General features: G+C 50.5%; 1 protein-coding gene across 4 annotated transcripts in view; it reads left to right on the plus strand.

Moving 5' to 3' along the window:
- Window positions 1-17,302, plus strand: part of NXN (nucleoredoxin) — a 52,596-nt gene that overhangs the window by 28,127 nt on the left and 7,167 nt on the right. For 3 of the 4 annotated variants that reach the window (XM_068154760.1, XM_068154758.1, XM_068154759.1), the window contains exons 2-5: window positions 9,755-9,872; window positions 11,210-11,343; window positions 11,759-11,859; window positions 12,373-12,479. In XM_068154760.1, the coding sequence (XP_068010861.1) occupies window positions 9,755-9,872; window positions 11,210-11,343; window positions 11,759-11,859; window positions 12,373-12,479 (460 nt within the window). Of the gene's footprint in view, window positions 1-9,400; window positions 9,419-9,754; window positions 9,873-11,209; window positions 11,344-11,758; window positions 11,860-12,372; window positions 12,480-17,302 lie in introns of those variants that run through there. The other variant, XM_068154761.1, reaches the window with a different exon arrangement.

Genomic DNA, 17,302 nt, shown 5'->3' on the forward strand with positions numbered 1-17,302 from the left:
GCTCCTTCCCCCAGCCCTCCCACTTTCCCTGTCCCTCTGCCTTTCCCTCACAGCTAACGCCACCAGCTCTGCTGGACTGCAGCCTGATGGGAAAGCTGCTCTTGCAAAGGAGCAGCTGGGTGGGAAAATGACTTCTTCAACTTCCTACCTGCTTCCCTGAGACGTTTGTGCATCTGAGCTGTGGTCAGCTTTGTTCTGCTCTGGTTTTTAATGTGTGCAGGTGATTAATTGCAAGCGTGGGACTCACAGTGGTGCTTTCCCATTCAGATGTGGATCTCGGGCAGGTTTCTGTTCCCAGCCTGTGCAGCCAAGGGACTTAGTGTTGCTTTGGAGAGCAGCAGGAAGATAAGTGCTTCACAGGAGAGTGTGTTCCAGGCAGCCTGACCTGTTCCATTTGTCCTGCCTGTGTCATAAGTTAGTCTGATGCTCATCCCTGCAGGGCACCCAGCTCTTGCTCAGGCGTCTGTGGTTTTTGGGAAGTGGGTGAAGGGGACACAGGCCCTGAGAGTGCATCATCATCAGTGGATCAGCCCAGAGCAGTTTTGGTGGGGGGCTGTTTGTGCAGGATGGACTTTACAGCTCCAGAGGAGAAGGCCCTCCAAGCACCATGGCTGTGCAGGGTTAGTGTGAGCTGTGAAACAACTCCTCCACCACACTAAGAGCCAAGGAGGAGCAGGATAACTCGGAGCTCTCACTGTTAGGGATTACTCTTTCCAGCTGGAGCTTGAGAGCACCTGGATCTGGTTAGCTTCTGAAGCATTTTGACTTGAGTGTGGTTGCAGAGTGAATCTCTGGAGCTGTGCCACCCTTCTAGGCTGTGGGCAGAGCCCCTTGCCTGTTCTGCACACAAAACCCAGAGCTGCCCTGGCAGCTGGGCTGCGAGCAGGCTGTGGTTATGGCCTCTCTAGCTCTGCAGCTGTGTAACCTTTGTGTGTAAATCCTCCTTGGGTTGCAGACCAGGAGGGCTGCCTGACTGAGATTCAGCGCTGTCAGCTCTGAGATGTTGAGACGGATGTGGCTGTAGGGAGGGCCAGACCGACCAGTGCATCCTCTCCTGAGATCAGCTGGAGGTACATAGTTGGTTTTAAATAGCCTGTTTGCAGTGGTGCAAGTGCTGTGTTGAGTGGAGGGGTTTGTAATGAAGTGTCAGCAGTGATGCTGTGGATGAGGAATTGCATTTCTGGAGGACAGGTCTTATGAGAAATGGCTGAGGGAACTGAGGTTGTTTAGTCTGGAGAAGAGGAGGTTGAGAGGAGACCTCCCTGCTCCCTACAACTCCCTGAAAGGAGGCTGGAGTGAGGTGGGGGTTTGATCTCTTCTCCCAAGTAACCAGCAATAGGATGACAGGAAAGAGCCTCACATTGTGCCAGGGAAGTTTTAGATTGGAGATTAGGAACAATTTCTTTACCAAAACAGGCTGCCCAGGGTGGTGGTGGAGTCACCATCCCTGGAGGTGTTCCAAAAGCATCTGGATGTGACACTTTGGGATCATGGTTTAGTGGTGGTGGGTTGACAGTTGAACTTGATGGTCTTAGAGGTCTTTTCCAGCCTTAATGATTCTATGATTTCAGAAGACTCTTTGTTATGATCACATTTCCCATCCAGTAGGTCTGTCAGCAGCACCAGAATGTATTTGCTGATGTCTTGGTAGTTTGATGATGAGGGTCTGGGGGATGTCCTGGTGCTGGTATGTCCCAGGGAGGTCACAGCTCACAAGGCTTCCAGCACTGCTGGCATCCTGAAGGCCTGGCTCCCCTGGGTGCCTTACAGTGCTAACAAACACTCCATTGTTCCCCAGCATTTTGTTGATCTGATTGTGTGAGGTTCCCTTTCAGCTTAACTGCTGAAAACTAAACAGCAACCACACTAATACCTCATTGTGTGCACTAAACAAAAAAAACAGAGGGAGAAAAAAACCCTGATTTCCCTCTGGGTTTGCAAGGCTTTTGTGTTTGGTGGGAACTCTGTACACTCAAGGCTTTTCAGAGATGTTTGTTTCTTGATGATCTGGGATTGCAAGGCGTTTGACCTCCAGCTTACCACCAGCCCCATGCTGGCTGCCTTCGAGGGAACGGCAGCAGCAAAGGTGGTAGGTAGGAAAGCCAGGCTGTGATGTGTGGTGGTGCTGGCAGCTGTCCTGCTGCCAGTGACAGATGAGGCTTGGGACCAAGAGAGACCCTGAACTTTGAGCATCCCAGGCTGCACCCCTTGCCTTTTTCTATCAGTAGATGGAGGAATATCCCTCCCCCTTACAGAGAGACATTACTTTTTGTTCTCATTACTTCTGTGTTTACATAGCTGTTTCTTACTCAGTGCTGGTCATTTTGCGGTGTAATTTATGGGTGCCATGGATGAAATGCTTCTACTTATGTCTTAAGTTTTCCCACAAACACTTAAACTCCCTCTTCCTCACTGCTTTTTATGCCTTTGTCTTGCTGTCTCACCTACCTACCAGAAAAGCATGAAAAAAAGCCTGTGAAAGCAGGGAACAGAAGGTGGGTTCAAGGTGCTGGCAGACCCCTTGGGTTTTGCACCCATCTTTGTGCAAACCCTGTGCCCCCTTTTCTCCTGGGGGTAAATGAAGAGTGCTTGGCCCAGAACTGCAGGAAGAGAAGTTGGTTGTGAGATACCTCGAGGTGCACACCTGCAGGCCTTTCCTTAAGAGGTAGCACAAAGCATAGAATCATAGAATTGTTTTGCTTGGAAATGACCTCGAAGACCATCAACCCCAACAGTCAAATCCAACCACCTCCATGCACACAGAGAATAAAAAGACATTTCTTGCAGATGCACAAAGGTTTATTTCCTAGCCCTGGCTATGATGCTGCATCTGTAGGCTGCACATTGTCTTCAGGCTTTTGAATACAATTTGAGGAACTACCTGGCAAAAAAAGAGGTTTATAGAAGACATCCTTGTGGTGTTGATAGACCAGCCTGTCTCGTAGCATCCTCCCTGCATGATTTGCTGCCTCTCTTATCTGTATGTTTAGACAAATGCTACTTCACCCTGATCCTGGGATCAAATCAAGCTGCCAGCCCAGCGCTGCTTTGAAACTTGCAGATCTAACAAACCAGGCCACCTCCTGTGTCAGCGCCGGGCCCTGGGGCTTTGCTCTCCATAGATCATGTTAAACTGCTCTTCAGTTCTGCTCAAATTAAATGTTTTCCTATCAGATGTGGGCTGTGGAGGATCCAGCCTGTCAGCCTGCATGTGTGTCAGGAGGAGAAGAGGCAGCCTGTGCTCCGAGCCGGGTGAGCCTGTGCCAGCCGTACGCTGCTTTGCCCTCAGATAAAATGCTCAGCTCACAGTCGCTTGGGCAGCTCAGCCCAGGAGACTGCAAAAAGCAGTGATGCCAGTGCTGGATGACCAAGGTGGTAAGAGGAAGAAAATAGGAGAATGCAACAGGGCCAGGACACGAGCTTGGGCTGGCCCAGGTCCCCCACCCTGGGGCTTTGGCTGCAGAGCTCCTCGGGGGAACAAAGAACAGCCCTCCGCTGGCGGCTGCCTTGCCAAAAACCCCGCAGAGAGGATTTCCTTCCACTTCAGCTCCAAAGCTTTTGCTGTTGTCGTTCATGGTTAAGGAAGGACAAAAGCCCAGGGTTGTGAGCTGGCTCTTGCCAGGGTCTCCCCTGCCCCCCTGCTGTTGTGGAGTGATGCAGGCAGCCCCAAGCTGGGCCATGTTGTGCTTGTCTCCCACCATGGAGCTGCCGCAAGGAGAGGATGGAGGTGGCAAGCAGGGCTTTTCGGTTGGTATTTTAGTCTTTGCTTGCACCGAGCCATATTGCTGGATCATGACTGGTGTGGGGAGTAGTCACAGCATACCACTGGGGGAAACTGGTCCTAAGGTTGGTTTTAACTGGAGCTTCTCCCATTGCAGCCAGCTTGGAGGCAGAGAGGAATGATAGCGTGGTGGCTCAGCTGTCCGCCAGTCTGTATGCCCCAGCAGGCCTGGTGCCCTGCGGTATCAATCTCAGCTGCTTGCATCAATCTTGTTTATTGCAATTCCAAATTCTCCCTCCTTAGCTCATAAATGTTTTCAGAGCAGACACCTCTCTCACCATTGTATTTTGTAATTAGATTTTGATTTGCTTTCAGAGAGAAGCAGCAGCACAATGGACATTAATTTATCCCAAGCCTCTCTCGGTCTCCTCTGTGTCACAAGGTCAGTTCCTGGCGTGCACCATCTGCCCTGAAAGCCTCCTCCCACTCCTTGGCTGCATGTGGTTCCTGCACTGCATCCCCCTTCTGCCGAGGGGCTTCCCTTGTGCATGAAGGGAACAGAGCAACGAGGGAGGGCTGGAAGAGAAGCCTTCGCCTGAGCTGAGCTTGAGTCACAGGGACAGGCGTGAACTGGATTTAAATCAACGGGGTGAGAGAGCAGCTTGTTGTTCTGCAGCCCCATTCCTGCTGTCTGCAGAGCCTGGGTGGCCGCTGGTGCTTGTAAACCCTTTAAGGCACAATGTGAAAGCCTCAATTTAACATTGCAAGTGAGGACAGAGAGGTCCCCTGCAGTGCTGGACCGTGGGAGCAGAGAGGTGGGGATAGCCATGGCTGTCTCACCAGCCTGGAGCCAGTCTGTGTGGTGGAGCTGGAGGTAGAGCTGGGAAATGGGTTCTGCTGGTTCCATTTTCCACTTGGGTGCTGCATAAGTGTTCCTCAGATTCGCCTTTCAGCCCAAAGCTCTGGAATGAGAGACCAGCAATAGCTGAAATCATGTCTGAAATGACAGCCCAGCTGAACTCTGGCGTGGGCACTCATGGGGCAGTTGGGAAGGGAGATCTTACTAACACAGAGGAGCTGTCCAGACCCAGGGTACATTACCTCCAAATGGGGGGTTTAGGAGGAAAGTGGCATTGCATTTCATTTAGCACAAAGCAGCAGCCATCCACACTGGGAATGTGTTCATTCCTGCACTCTCAGCAGTCCTCAGGGAGCTGCTTTTGAGGTTTTAAAGCAGCTTTGTCTGGCTGTCACTGATCAGGCTGGAGGCTCGAATTGCAAGATGAGCAGAGGCAGTGTCTGCCCTGTTGCGGCCACTGGCAGGTGCCTCTGAAGCCTGCACGTGTACTGAGCAGAGACAGCTCCATATCCTGTGGAAGATGGAGGTGTGAGAGCTTTTATGGTCCCTGTTCATTCCACAGGAGCACTGAGAAACACAGCCCCCAACAAGGACAGGAGGACAACTTTCCCACCAGCCAGGGCTCATTTCACTGCGAGCAGTTGTGCTTTGTCTTTGCCAGCATTAACCACTGCAGCTCAGGATTTATGTTAGTAAGTGAATGCGACCAGGGCTGATAAATCATTCAACACAACCAAAAATAGCAGGCAGCAGCTGTTGGGAGCTGGGGATCCCTTCCCCACTGGTACGCGTGGAGCAGGAGGGGATTTCATCCACCCCGGCTGGGTGCCAGCCCTGCAGAGAAACAGCCGTGGGCTGCTGGAGAGACCTCTCCTCTGACACCTTTATCTGGAAAAATTACTGTGGCTGTCTGCAAATTTCTCCCCAACATGCCTCTTGGCCAGGCCTTTCCCAGCCGTAAGGGTGGAGGAAATAACCGAGCCAGACATCCATGTGGGGAGCAGCTCTGTGATCGATGCCGAGTGCTGCTGCATGGCCCAGTGCCTTGGGATGGCCTCAGACCTCAAACAATAAGCGATCATTCTAAAGCCTCTCACAGCTGGTTGTGGATGGAGTCACAGAGGGAGCCCAGGGCTGCAGTTTCCAGGTCTTCCAAGACTGGTGTGGTGATGCTTTATGGAGGGATAAGGTTACTGGAGGAATCTGGTGACTCTCGTTTTTCCACTGGACTGCTGTACTTAGCCACCTGCCCAGGAGCCAGCGAGGTTTCTGTAATGCTGATCAGCCCAGACAGCATCTTTTGAGGGGCTGTATTTCCTCAACTCCTTGCCCAGCAGGCATCCTGGGCTGAGTACTGCGTTTAGCAGGCATGCAGCCTGAACCAGGAGCCAGGGGTGCTCCGAGAGGATCAGCTGCTTTCGGGCGCAATAGTCCGTAGATTATTTTCACATCTGTGTTAGCTTTGGCTTGATCCTGAAGATTTGCAACAGCTGTTGGGAAGCAGAGCAGAGATCCCCTCTTTAAATGGATGATCAAATCCTCAGAGTGTAGACTATGTTATTTCTATGTCATCCTCTTCATGGCAGGAAAACCAGCTTTTCAGAGTTGCTGAGGCAGCACTCTGCCCTGCTGCCGGAGCTATCAGCCCTGCGTCCTGCGGTTTCCCAGCGAGTTGTAATTTGCTTTCCACATTCCACACCCAGCCTGAGACAGGATCCTTGGTGAGATGCATGGCTGTGCAGGTACTTGTGCAAGGGGCTCCCCTTTTCTCCTGGGCTCCCCTTGCTGTGTGGACCACAACCAGCAGGTGCAGGAGGAGTTCATCTTCCCTCCAGAGCCTGCACATGTGTGAACCCTGAGGAAAAACGAAGCAGTTGCAGTGGTTTGCCACGAGATGTGTTAGGTCATTGTGGTGTTCAGAGGCTTTAGGTGGACATCAGATGTCTTTGCTGGAAGCTGCAAAGTGGTTTGGGAAACCAGTAGCAAGCTATCTTATCCAAAAAGCCCAGCTAAAATGCACCAGGCCCTTTTCCTATCAAGGTTCTGCTCTTTCAGGTCAAACCTGCAGCAAAAGCAACCATCGGGCTTCCTTCAGAAGCATCTGATGAGCTTTGGAAGGCTGAGTCTGGCTGGAGTGGGCCAGGGTGGTGGGAATGGTGGTAGATCCTGGCAGCTGTCCTGTTAGCTCATGCCTTTCATTCCCCATCAGCTTTCCTAGCACACAGGAGAACCTTTTGACTGAACTGCTCCCACTTCAAGCAGCACATTTGATACTTTCCAGTACAGACAGCAAAATGAATATGGTTAATGTGCTGGGGCTATGAATTTGCAACTGAGATAGAAGTTTTATAACTGGGCTTAAAATGGCAACCCAGTTCCTGTCATCTTGCATGCAGTTGTCATGCTGTGTGATGAGTTTCAGTGCTAACCCAGGCAGCAAATACATTGCACTAGTAAGAGCTGCCCAGTGGGTGTGGAAGTCTGGAATGCTTGATGTGACCTGGGTGGTGGTGTCTGGGAGCTGCATGCTGCTTTTGCACAGGTGCAAGGGAAAATCTGGCAGGTTTGGCTGCCTCTTCTTCACCCCAGATGTGACAGAGCATGACATGACAGTCAGCGAGTTCAAGTCTCAGAGCCTGGTGATGGACATGCTCCCCCAGCAACAGCAGTTGTCATGTTGACCTTTTCTTACACTTTTTTTATGGTTCTGACACACACTTAGCTTGAGGCATTCTCCTGTGGACCATCAATGATGAATTAAAATGCATCCCTCCATTTCAAGGGGAAAGAGTACCTGGATTGCACGTTACCCATACCATGGATGTCTGGGCAGCCAGGACTAGGCTCTGCAGTCAGGGCCCAGTGGGACCTGATGGAATTGCATGTCCTGAGAAGAACCAGGGCCAGTTGTTAGTGAGAGCTGCCAGGTCTGCTGGACCCTATAGACTGCCTGGAGCCAGCTGTGCACTTCTTGTTTCCAGTGAGAATAGTTTAGTTTGGTCTTATCTTCTTATCTGGGGTGTCCCAGTCCCATCCCTTTGAGCTCAGTGAGTGCTTGCAGGCTCCTGGCTCTGAAGTACAGACCCTACTGCTTCCCCAGCCAAGGAAAACTGCCATGACCCACCATAGTGCCCCAGGAGAGTGCTGCCCCTATACAGAGGGCTTGGTAATATGAAGTGTAATGTAAGCTGCTATTTAAAGAGAACAATCCAATTGGTCATTGTAATTTCCCTCATTGTTTGCAACACCCTCTTAAATGCCTCTGATCCTTATAAAGAGCTTTTCCCTACCCTTTAAACTTCACAGAAGTGGATTTTACCTTCTGTGGTTTGAGCACTCTCATTGTGAGAGGACTGGTTTGCATTTAGGATGAAATCTTTCTCATTTCTGTGGCCAAGGCCCTTTGGCTTGTGAGTGAGTGGGCTGGTCCCAAGAATGATGTCTATTGGAAATGGAAGGCTGGTGGGCAGGACATAAAACCTTGCCTCTGCTTAGGTCCTAGTAGATGAAGGCTAATAAAGCCATCTTAGCACAGTGGCAACACTTTCCTTCACACCTGAGAGCCTTTTGCTAGCACCCCCTCACAAGGCAACCTGACACTTGTCAGTCAGATCCATCTCCTATGAGAAGGTGTTAGGTAGAACACATTGTAGGTATAAAAGGTATAAAGAGAAATACTTCATATAGTGACTTTATAACTGGAATGTGGATGTGACTTTCTCCCTCAGCTAGATATCTGGTGAGATCTGCACATGACATCCCATTCCTGCCCTCTTTGCCTGGTTCCCAGGTCATTCCCACATCAGGAAAGGAGGTCGCTGCTGTTTGGGAGTCAGGGAAAGGTTTCCAGAGTTGTGGCCTCTTCCTCTGGAACCTGGGTTCACTTTCTGTGTGGGATACTGATGGAAGCAGCAGCGTGTTGTGTGAGGCTGCCTGTGGCTCTCGTGCTCAAACCCTCCCTGGTGCTGGGTGGGATTCTCTGTCCCCTCCTGCCCTTCTCCTGTGGCTGGGTTCTGTTCTCCAGACCTGAGCTGGCTGTAAACACCCAGAGCCCGAGGGGCTTTGTGGAGCAGAGCTTGCTGTTAGGGGAAGGTGGTGATTCATTTCCTTCCCCTCTGGCTCACAGCTAAGGTTTGGCTTTTGTTTAAGAGTTTCATAATTCACTGTTGGGCTGTTTAGGTTGAAATGCTGGAGAAATATAAGTCAATGTGGTGATCACAGCAGCTCCTCTGTGTGTGTTGGGGAGACCAACCAGCCCCTCTTGCCACAGCCAGCGCACACCTGCAGGCTGGGCTGTGCCAGCAGCTGTCGTCGTCTTGTTCTTCCCCGTCCCATCGAGCTTCTGTACATGGGTTAAGCTCCAAATTACCCTGTGCCAGAAGCACATGCTGAGAAATGTCAACCCAGGACCGTGTGACATCCAGAGCATGAAGTCACTGCAAAACATAATGACCTGCAGACAGCAGCATCTAGATTGGGACACCCAAAATGTGGCTATCGCAGCCTGCAAGGCTTCTGCCTGTAGCTGGTGGGGACTGTTGTGAGGCTGGCAGTGTAGGATGGATGAGCTGGGCTCTGCAGCCCCCAGGCTGGTGTCAAACCCATTAATCTGCTCCTGGGAAGGAATTTGGGAAGCCCCAGTTACAGAAGAATCATGTTCCTGTGTGCTGGCCATGTTTTCAGCTTGGCTGTGTCTTGGCAGGGCTTACTGGTTTGTTTAATGAATGTTGAAATGGGAGGGGAGGAAGCAGCCAGGGAAGCATTACAAATTGCTTCAGAGCAGTGGCATTAAAAATATTTGTGCTTAGCATGTCTTCTAACAAAGACCTCAAAGTATGGTAAATCCCATCCTCATTTTACTTGCAAAGAGGCAAACGCAGCAGGAGAAGCTTTACCTGTGCTCACAGGCAGGCTCTCAGCACATGAGAGACAAGTGGTGGTCTTGCCTGTGGTACTGAGGGGATAATATTGGTGCTGCAGGTCTCTGCAGGTCTTGGAGGTCCATGCTGGCCCAGCAGCTCTGGAGAGATGCCTTCTCACATGTTGCTGAAGCACCATCTGAGTTCTGTTGCTTAGCACTGACCTCTGGTCTGAAAGATGGTAATGTTCCAAAATCTTCCTCTCCACACTGCCAAGTTTACCATTCTCCTCTCCCCTCCCAATCTCTTTTACAGCTGAAGCTGTGGAACAAGTACAGAGTCTCCAACATTCCTTCCCTGATATTTATCGATGCCTCCACCGGGAAGGTGGTTTGCAGGAATGGCCTCCTGGTCATCCGAGATGACCCAGAAGGTAAGCCCTGGAGTCCTGTGTGCCATGGAAACATGGGCAGACAGCTGCCTTTTCCTTTCAGTTAATTTTTAATTGCCTTGGAGGTGGGGGGGAGAAGGAAACAAACAGCTACTGTCATACTTCACTGATCGAGGCACTGCATTATTTTCAGCATAACATTTTCTGCATCATTCCTGCCAGATCTTGTGTATTGCTTTTGCTTGTTGAAAAGAACAAAGATTTCCCCTCCAGGATTTTTGTCTGAAGTGCTAATGAGGAAAAAGTTTGACTAACTGAAACATTAAGTTTGGATTCTATTAAATTTGATTTGAGGGAGGCACATGGGCAGACAGATTGAGGGCCCAGGGATCAGAGTCCTTCCAAAACAGGGAGTGGGACTTTATCACTGGCATCACACTCTGTCAGGATAATGCATTCCCCATTAGTTAGAAATGCAACAAACAAATGCTACTGTTCTCCATTCCTGGGGGTTGATGTTAAATCCATCTTCTTCCAGTTTGCCAAAACCAGAATGAACACAAAACCTGCACCCCCCACCCCGCCGCCTCAGAGGCTCACCAGACCCATCACTAACTGCTGTAGGCGCTCCTTGCACACATGTTACTGACCCATTGCAGTAGAGAGTGAGCCTGGTGACTGAGGCTGTGATTCAGGTGGCAGGAACTGTGCAGCAAGTTGTGGCCTGAGCCATCTGTCATGTTTCCTCCTCTCTGCCTAAGTGCAGAGATTGATTGCTCGGGGAGCTGGCAGCAGATGATTCAGAGCATGTGTTTGTGTGTACACACACATGCTTGCTCGGGGGTGCAGAGGGTTAGTGGCAGTTTTAGTTTATATATAGGGTTTAAAATATATATAAAAAATACTTAACCATCTTTTCCATATCTGTATATAAGGTTTTATGAATAACTAAGTGTATATATGTAAACCCAGATGGTTAGTGTCAGAATAAGGCAAACAGTCTGACCACATTCCTCAGCAGGTACCACCTTGCCCTCTCTTGTTAAAACAAATGCTGTTGATAAGGACAAGGTGCTTCATCATGCACAAAACCAGAGCAGGCTTCATTAAGCTGAAGGTGCTGCAGCTTAAGTGAGGATGCAGCCTACCTGAGGAAAAGGAGGCAACTCTAGCTCCAGCATAGAGCTTGCCTTAATGGTAGAGTTTGATCAGTCTTGAAGGCCTTTTCCAACCTAAATGACTCTTGTGATTCCCTGGCTCCCCTGAATTGTTGCAGGAGGTGGGATGGTGTTTCTTTTGGTGGGACTTTTGAAGCTAGAAGCCTCATGTGCATCTTGCTGGTTTGTGTTTTCTTTTCCCCTCCATCCCAACCCCTACAGGTTTGGAGTTCCCCTGGGGGCCAAAACCCTTCAGTGAAGTCGTTGCTGGTCCTCTGCTAAGGAACAATGGCCAGACACTAGACAGCAACGCCCTGGAGGGCTCGCACGTTGGGGTCTATTTCTCTGCACACTGGGTGAGTGGTAGGTGCTTTGCAGAGCAGTTGGAGTGAGCTTGGGGATGCTCTGGGGATGCCCCTGCAGCTCATGTCGCAGAGCTCTGTAGGACAATAAAGACCTTGGGCCACACCAGCTGGCGTTAAGGCAGCTGAGATGCTGCAGTTGTTCTGGGAGAAGCTGCAGCACTGCAGTGGTCTTTCATCCTCAGCTGGCCCTTCAGAAGAGGGAGAGCAGTGAGGTATTAAAAATGGAAGAGGTTTTGTTGGCAACTTATGGGCCACAAGCCCCAGCCGTGTCCAGAGCTGCTGCCCAGTACTCTAGCAAAGAGGTCACATCTGTCTTTTCATGGTCACTAGGTCATCTGGACCTGCTGGGTGTGGGTTTGCCTGTGTGGAGGAGACAATGTCCTCATGCTTGTGCTGTGTTTCACAGTGCCCACCGTGCCGAAGCCTCACAAGGGTCCTGGTGGAGTCCTACCGGAAAATCAAGGAGGCAGGACAGAAGTTTGAGATCCTGTTTGTTAGTGCAGACAGGTAAGGAACCCTGCACAAGCTGGGAAGCTCTGAGCATTCCCCATTAGATCTGAGGAGGGAATTGATTTGGGGTAGAACATGTTGGCTCTGGTGTCAGCAAGGCTGCCCAAGTGTTCTGCCCAGTGGTGAAGTGCAAAGTGGGGTTAGAGAAGGCAGCATGGGCTGAGAGAAGGCTCTGGCTGTGGAGCAGCTTCTGTGTTTTGCTTTGTGGCTCGTGGGTCAGAGGTGTGAAGGATGCTAAAGTTGCTGCTGTCAAGATGGGTTTACATTCAGATGCTCTGGAGAGCCTGAAGTATTTTATCAGGATAAAAATGCACTGCAGCCCCCTTCTTGAGGGCCTGGGGGCTTAACGTTAACCCTAACCCTCCCCGCGCGGTGTCTGCCAGCAGCCCTTACCTGTGGGCTTTGGTGGAAGGGATAAAGGGTTTGCAGGCCAGATTGGTTATGAGATGAAAGACCCTGGCAGGCAGAGGGGCTGCACTCTGGATCCCATGCCCTGTTCTGCTTGCACAGGTCAGAGGACTCCTTCAAGCAGTACTTCAGCGAGATGCCCTGGGTAGCCGTGCCCTACGCCGACGAGGCCAGACGGTCGCGCCTGAATCGCCTCTACGGCATCCAAGGTAGGAAGGGCCTCGCTCGTGCACTGCTCTCCTTTCTGCTCCTTTTGTTGAGTATTTGCAATGTCTCCTCTTGTTTAACTAAAACAAGAAAACAGCAAAGCAAAGCACTGTGCCCCAGGCGGAGCAGCTTCATGTTTCTGCTCTCTGCAAACTCACATTCCTACCACCTGCCAGGCAGGCTGTTAGTTGAAACAGGACTTCCATAAACAACCTAATTCTTCCTGGAAACTTGGAAGCTGTTTTTGGCTTGGATGTTTTTTGCCTAATTACTGATTTATTTATTTTTGCTTTTCCTTGAAGGTTTAAATTTCATTTTCTTACTATTTTATGTAATGCAAAGGCTCTCTGCAGCGGGCTGAGGAAGGTGGCATCTGGTTTATGTTAGTGACATGAATTACAGGAGAGTGCCTGTTTGATGTAAACCATGGCTGTGCTTTTACTGTACATGCCAGTGCCAGAATTCCAGCAGCCTAGGCTGCTGGGAGAAGCAGGGGAGAGACTCTGTCTGAGTGGCTTCAAAGAGTCAGGAAGATGATAAAAGCTCACAGCAGCCCTCCTGGGGACTGCCACCTTCTTCCTGCAGGGGACAAACTGCAGCGTGCAAGGTGCCTGGCTCACAAGAAGGCCTTCTGTACCTACATAGAGTTTCTCCCTGTGGTTCAAGGGCTTTGCTGCAACGTGCACATTTCCATGTAGGATTGGTGAGGTGGGCACAGGCTGGCAGAGGGTTAATGCAGTCTGCAAGGGAGGAGGAGTATTGCCAAAGGTGGCCAAAGGCCTGGGGAGAGTGGCAAGAGATAATAGCTTCTTGGGGTCCTCTCCGAACAGCCGTTCTGGGGTGAGCTCAGGTGCTCAGCTCTGTTGCTTGACCTTAAACCAAGAATAACCATTTGCCTGCTTTAAATAGCCATCAGTTTGCTACTTAATTACCTTCCCATGAGGCAAGAGCCTTCCAAATCCATCTGTCTTTTCCCTAGCCTGCTCACCGTCTTCTCCAGTGCTAGTTTCGGCTGAGCACTGCAGGACTGCTGCCAGTTTCGCTGGGACTTTGTGTAAATAAGGTGTCCCGACTCGGATACTTGAGTACCAGGCATGCTGTAGCTAGGGAAACACTGACAACAGCTTTCCCTCTAACTCCAGCCTCTGGCTCCTTAAATATCTCTCTTCATTGTGTGCTGACCTGAAAATGTAAATATTTGCTGTTCCCCTGAGCCCTGACACCCTTCTTCTGCCAGAGAAGCTCCCATACTACTCTGGCATTTCAACTGCCCTCCCGGGGACACTGACCTTGGGATTTGGGCATGTTTGCCTGCAAGCCCTTTTGCTTCTCTGTCATAGTTTTCCTGTAAAGTGGGAACCTCTACTCCAGGATGAACTGTGATCCCACAAGGTAGAGATGAAATGTAGAGGCAGGCTGATCTGTACCCTATGCAGGAGGCATCACCACCCAACCTCCCTTCTCACCCCTGCAGGCTTTGCTGGGCTGGGCTCTGTTTCCCTCCCATGGTTAGGGTTGGAGCAGAGTGCTGTGGAGAGGGTGCCAGGGCTTCAGGAGATGAGGGTAAATCCTCATGCTGCTCTCAGGGGCTCCAGGTTGTTGGTGACTCCTGCACAGGCAGCACCTCAGGATCCTCCCCACTGACTGAGGTTTGCAGTCAGGCTTTTGTAGCAAGCTCTGCACTGAAAGCTTTCTACAAGCAGAGCTCAATGTTGTGAGCCCAGCTCATCAACCCTGGTGGTTATTGCACCCAAATGAAAATCAGGTCCATGATGGATCTCATCTGCCTTCCCCAAATGCATGGCTCTGGTGCTGCTAAGCATCTTCGAAGTCCCATTCAGAATAGACCTCTGCACCTGTGAGAGCATGTAGCCCATTCAGTGTCCAGGTTGCCATCCTGGTGGTGCCTTGGCTTGTAAGTACAGCATGCATGTAGAGTGGCTTTTCTGCTGGTTTCTGTAAGGCTGGGAGCTGAAACAACAGAAGAGCTTGTCTTCCCTGACTGCTGCAGGCTCCTGAGTGGTGGAAAGCAGCAAGAAAGTCAGATCCCTTGTTGTTTTAGTCCTGTGTTGGCCCCTACAGCATTCAAAAACTCCGTGTAAAATAGGAGTTGAGTTATTGGCCTTTATTTGGGTTTACTTGAATGCCTCTATTCATAACCATGCACAGTCAGTGGGCTGTTCCCTCCCCACCTATATTAAATTGCCTCTTGGTGCAGCACTGTCTTGAGAGTCATGTCTTGAGTCGTGGCTGCTTAGAAATAATCCTCTGTTGTGTGTGCAGCTCGTGGTCTGCGTGGTCCTGCCTTAGGTGAAGTCCCCTGAGGACAGCTCTCCTGATGGGGTGAGCAGGAGTGATAAATGGGATTTTTTTCCCCCTGTTGTTATGCATCATATGAGAGATTTTAGGTTCCTGAATATTCCCTGTGGACTCTGTGGTGTCTCTTTGGGATTTGCAGTCCCTTGGGGGAACTTCCAAAGCTTGTTGTTACCCATCTGGCCCATGCTTTAGCCCAGACACCTGCAAGTCACTACTGCAGCCATGGAGTCAGTTGTGGGAGGTTTCTCATGCCAGCTTTGTGGAGCTTTCTTCTGAAAAGCTGAAAGGACAGCAGGAAACTCCCCTCCTCTCCCCCCTCCCCATCCCATGGCTGGTGTATTCTGAGGGGTTTGCTTCGCAGCACTTTTGATTACTCGCCCAACAGACATGGTGCAGATGAGATTCCCGAGCTGGAGGTGTGGTTTAACACATAAGTCAGTCAATGTATTGTCAGGATCAGTTACAACTCATTTGGCCCTGGTGTTTTCATAAAATGCTGGCCCCATGGGGACCCAATCCATTTTCTAGTGCATAAAATCAAACTGAGCCTGGCTATGCTAATGCCTACCCAGGCTTATACAATATTCATTGCAGTGTCTGATCTGTGATTCCTCTGATAAGTAAATTCTGATGTTATGACTCACAGCAATTACCCAAAGCCCCCAGAAGGCACTCAAATAACAAATAGTGGCTGGGATGAGCCAGGAGGAGGGGACCAGGGGAGAAATATTTAGGTTAGTGGGTGTGAATAAGGTTAAGGACTGTTCCCCTGGTCCTGCTGGTCTGTGTCCTGTGCTAAAAGGATGTGCTTGCCAGGGGAGCAGTAACAAGGTTCACCTAGGAAGGCAAGACAGGTCCTATGGGATGTCACTATGAGCCTAGGTGTGTTCTAACCCTGGGGACCCAGCCAGGGAAGGAGCAGAGGAGATGAGGCAGCAATGCTCAGGACTGGGTGCAGATGGGTTGTGGCAGCTTCAGCCTCTACCAGGCAGGTTCAGAAAGGAATCCAGAGCTCCGTGGCTGGTGAGAAACCTCTGATGCAGAGGAAAAGGTGCAGGAATTGACCTTGCACGTGTCACACAGCTCCTAACCGGCTGAAAACACAGTCCTGATGCGTTGCTTGTGTTTCCTGAAGGTGCTAAACCCAGGGCGAATCGTCTTCAGGACTCTGGTTTCTGAGTCAGTTTTGTATTTGCAGCTGAAGATTTTAGCAGCTGGGTGCTTTGGGGTGTGTTTGTCTGCATACAAAAATCAGGTGAAGCAAACTGCTCTGAATAGTGGATGAGTCCCTGGTGGCTGTGGGATCACACCACAACGATCTGTGTCTGAACCGGGCCCTTTGTTTTCCCAGATCACCAAAGCTCATTTGAAATCTCTGCCTTGGTTGGCTGCCTTGCTCAGTCTGACAGGTGAGGGGGATGGTACAGAACTGAAGCCACATATTTAGTCCCTCATGTATGAGATGCAGGTCTGGAGAGAGCCAAAACCCAGGCATTTGGGAAGAATTTGGAATCTTAAATGCATAAAGATCCAAATGATGTGGGATGCTGATCACCCTGTGCTTCTCCTGGCTTCAGCAGTACTGTGTGCCTTGAAGGGTAGGGCTAGAGTGAGATTTCCCAATTCCTTACAGTCTGGTTAACCCATCCCTGCCCTAGAGCTATTTGGAATACCAGCAGGTAATGAATAAGCCTTTTTGTGATACAAAATGGTTTTCTTGGCATACCCTCAGAATCTGCAAGCCCAGCCATGGGGCGGGTTCCTGCACTGCTGCTCTTACACCGGCCTGGTGCATGCAGCCCCAGCACACAGGCAGGAATTCCAGTGGAGCTGCTGAGCTGGAATGAGGGGAATGCAGCTGCTGGCCTGGACCTGCAGCAGGCGTGGGACAGACAGATGGACTTGTATTTCCTAGAGAAATGCCTTGAAACAGAGGGCTTGTGAGTAACCCACTGTTGTACAGACATGGGAGTGTGGTGCCAGGAGCCCAGCAGGAGCAAGCACACTGGGTGCCCTCTGCTCAGAAAATGGCTCTGCAGCGTAGTTCTGTAACAAATGAGCGTTGAAGTGAAGCTTTGGATGAGGGCAGGAGGATCTGAGTTGCCTTGATTTGGTGGTTGTGGTGTGGGGGATGTTGCTGGGTGAAGGAGATGCTAGACAGCAGATGAAAGCCTCCTGGTACATTGTCAGAGGGACAGCCACCAGCTGGTGTCCACCCTCCCCACTGCCAAGCCGGCCACATGATCAGCCCAAGTTTCTTTGAGGGTGGCAGAGCACTGGAACAGGCTTCCCAGAGAGGTTATGGAGTCTCCTCTGAAGTCATTCAAAACTTGCCTGGATGCATTTCTGTTCAACTTGCTCTAGGTGATCCTGCTCTAGCAGGGGGGTTGGATTCAATGATCTCCAGAGGTCCCTTCCAATCTGTACCATGCTGAGATTCTTTGGTTCTGTGAGCCAGGTAATAATGACTTGTCAGATCATAGAATCACCAAATCATTTTGGTTGG

The sequence above is a fragment of the Melanerpes formicivorus genome, unplaced genomic scaffold (genome assembly GCF_026170545.1).
Source record: "Melanerpes formicivorus ecotype bairdi unplaced genomic scaffold, bMelFor1.0.p_v2 SCAF_29, whole genome shotgun sequence".
In the NCBI taxonomy this organism is placed as follows: Eukaryota; Metazoa; Chordata; class Aves; order Piciformes; family Picidae; genus Melanerpes; species Melanerpes formicivorus.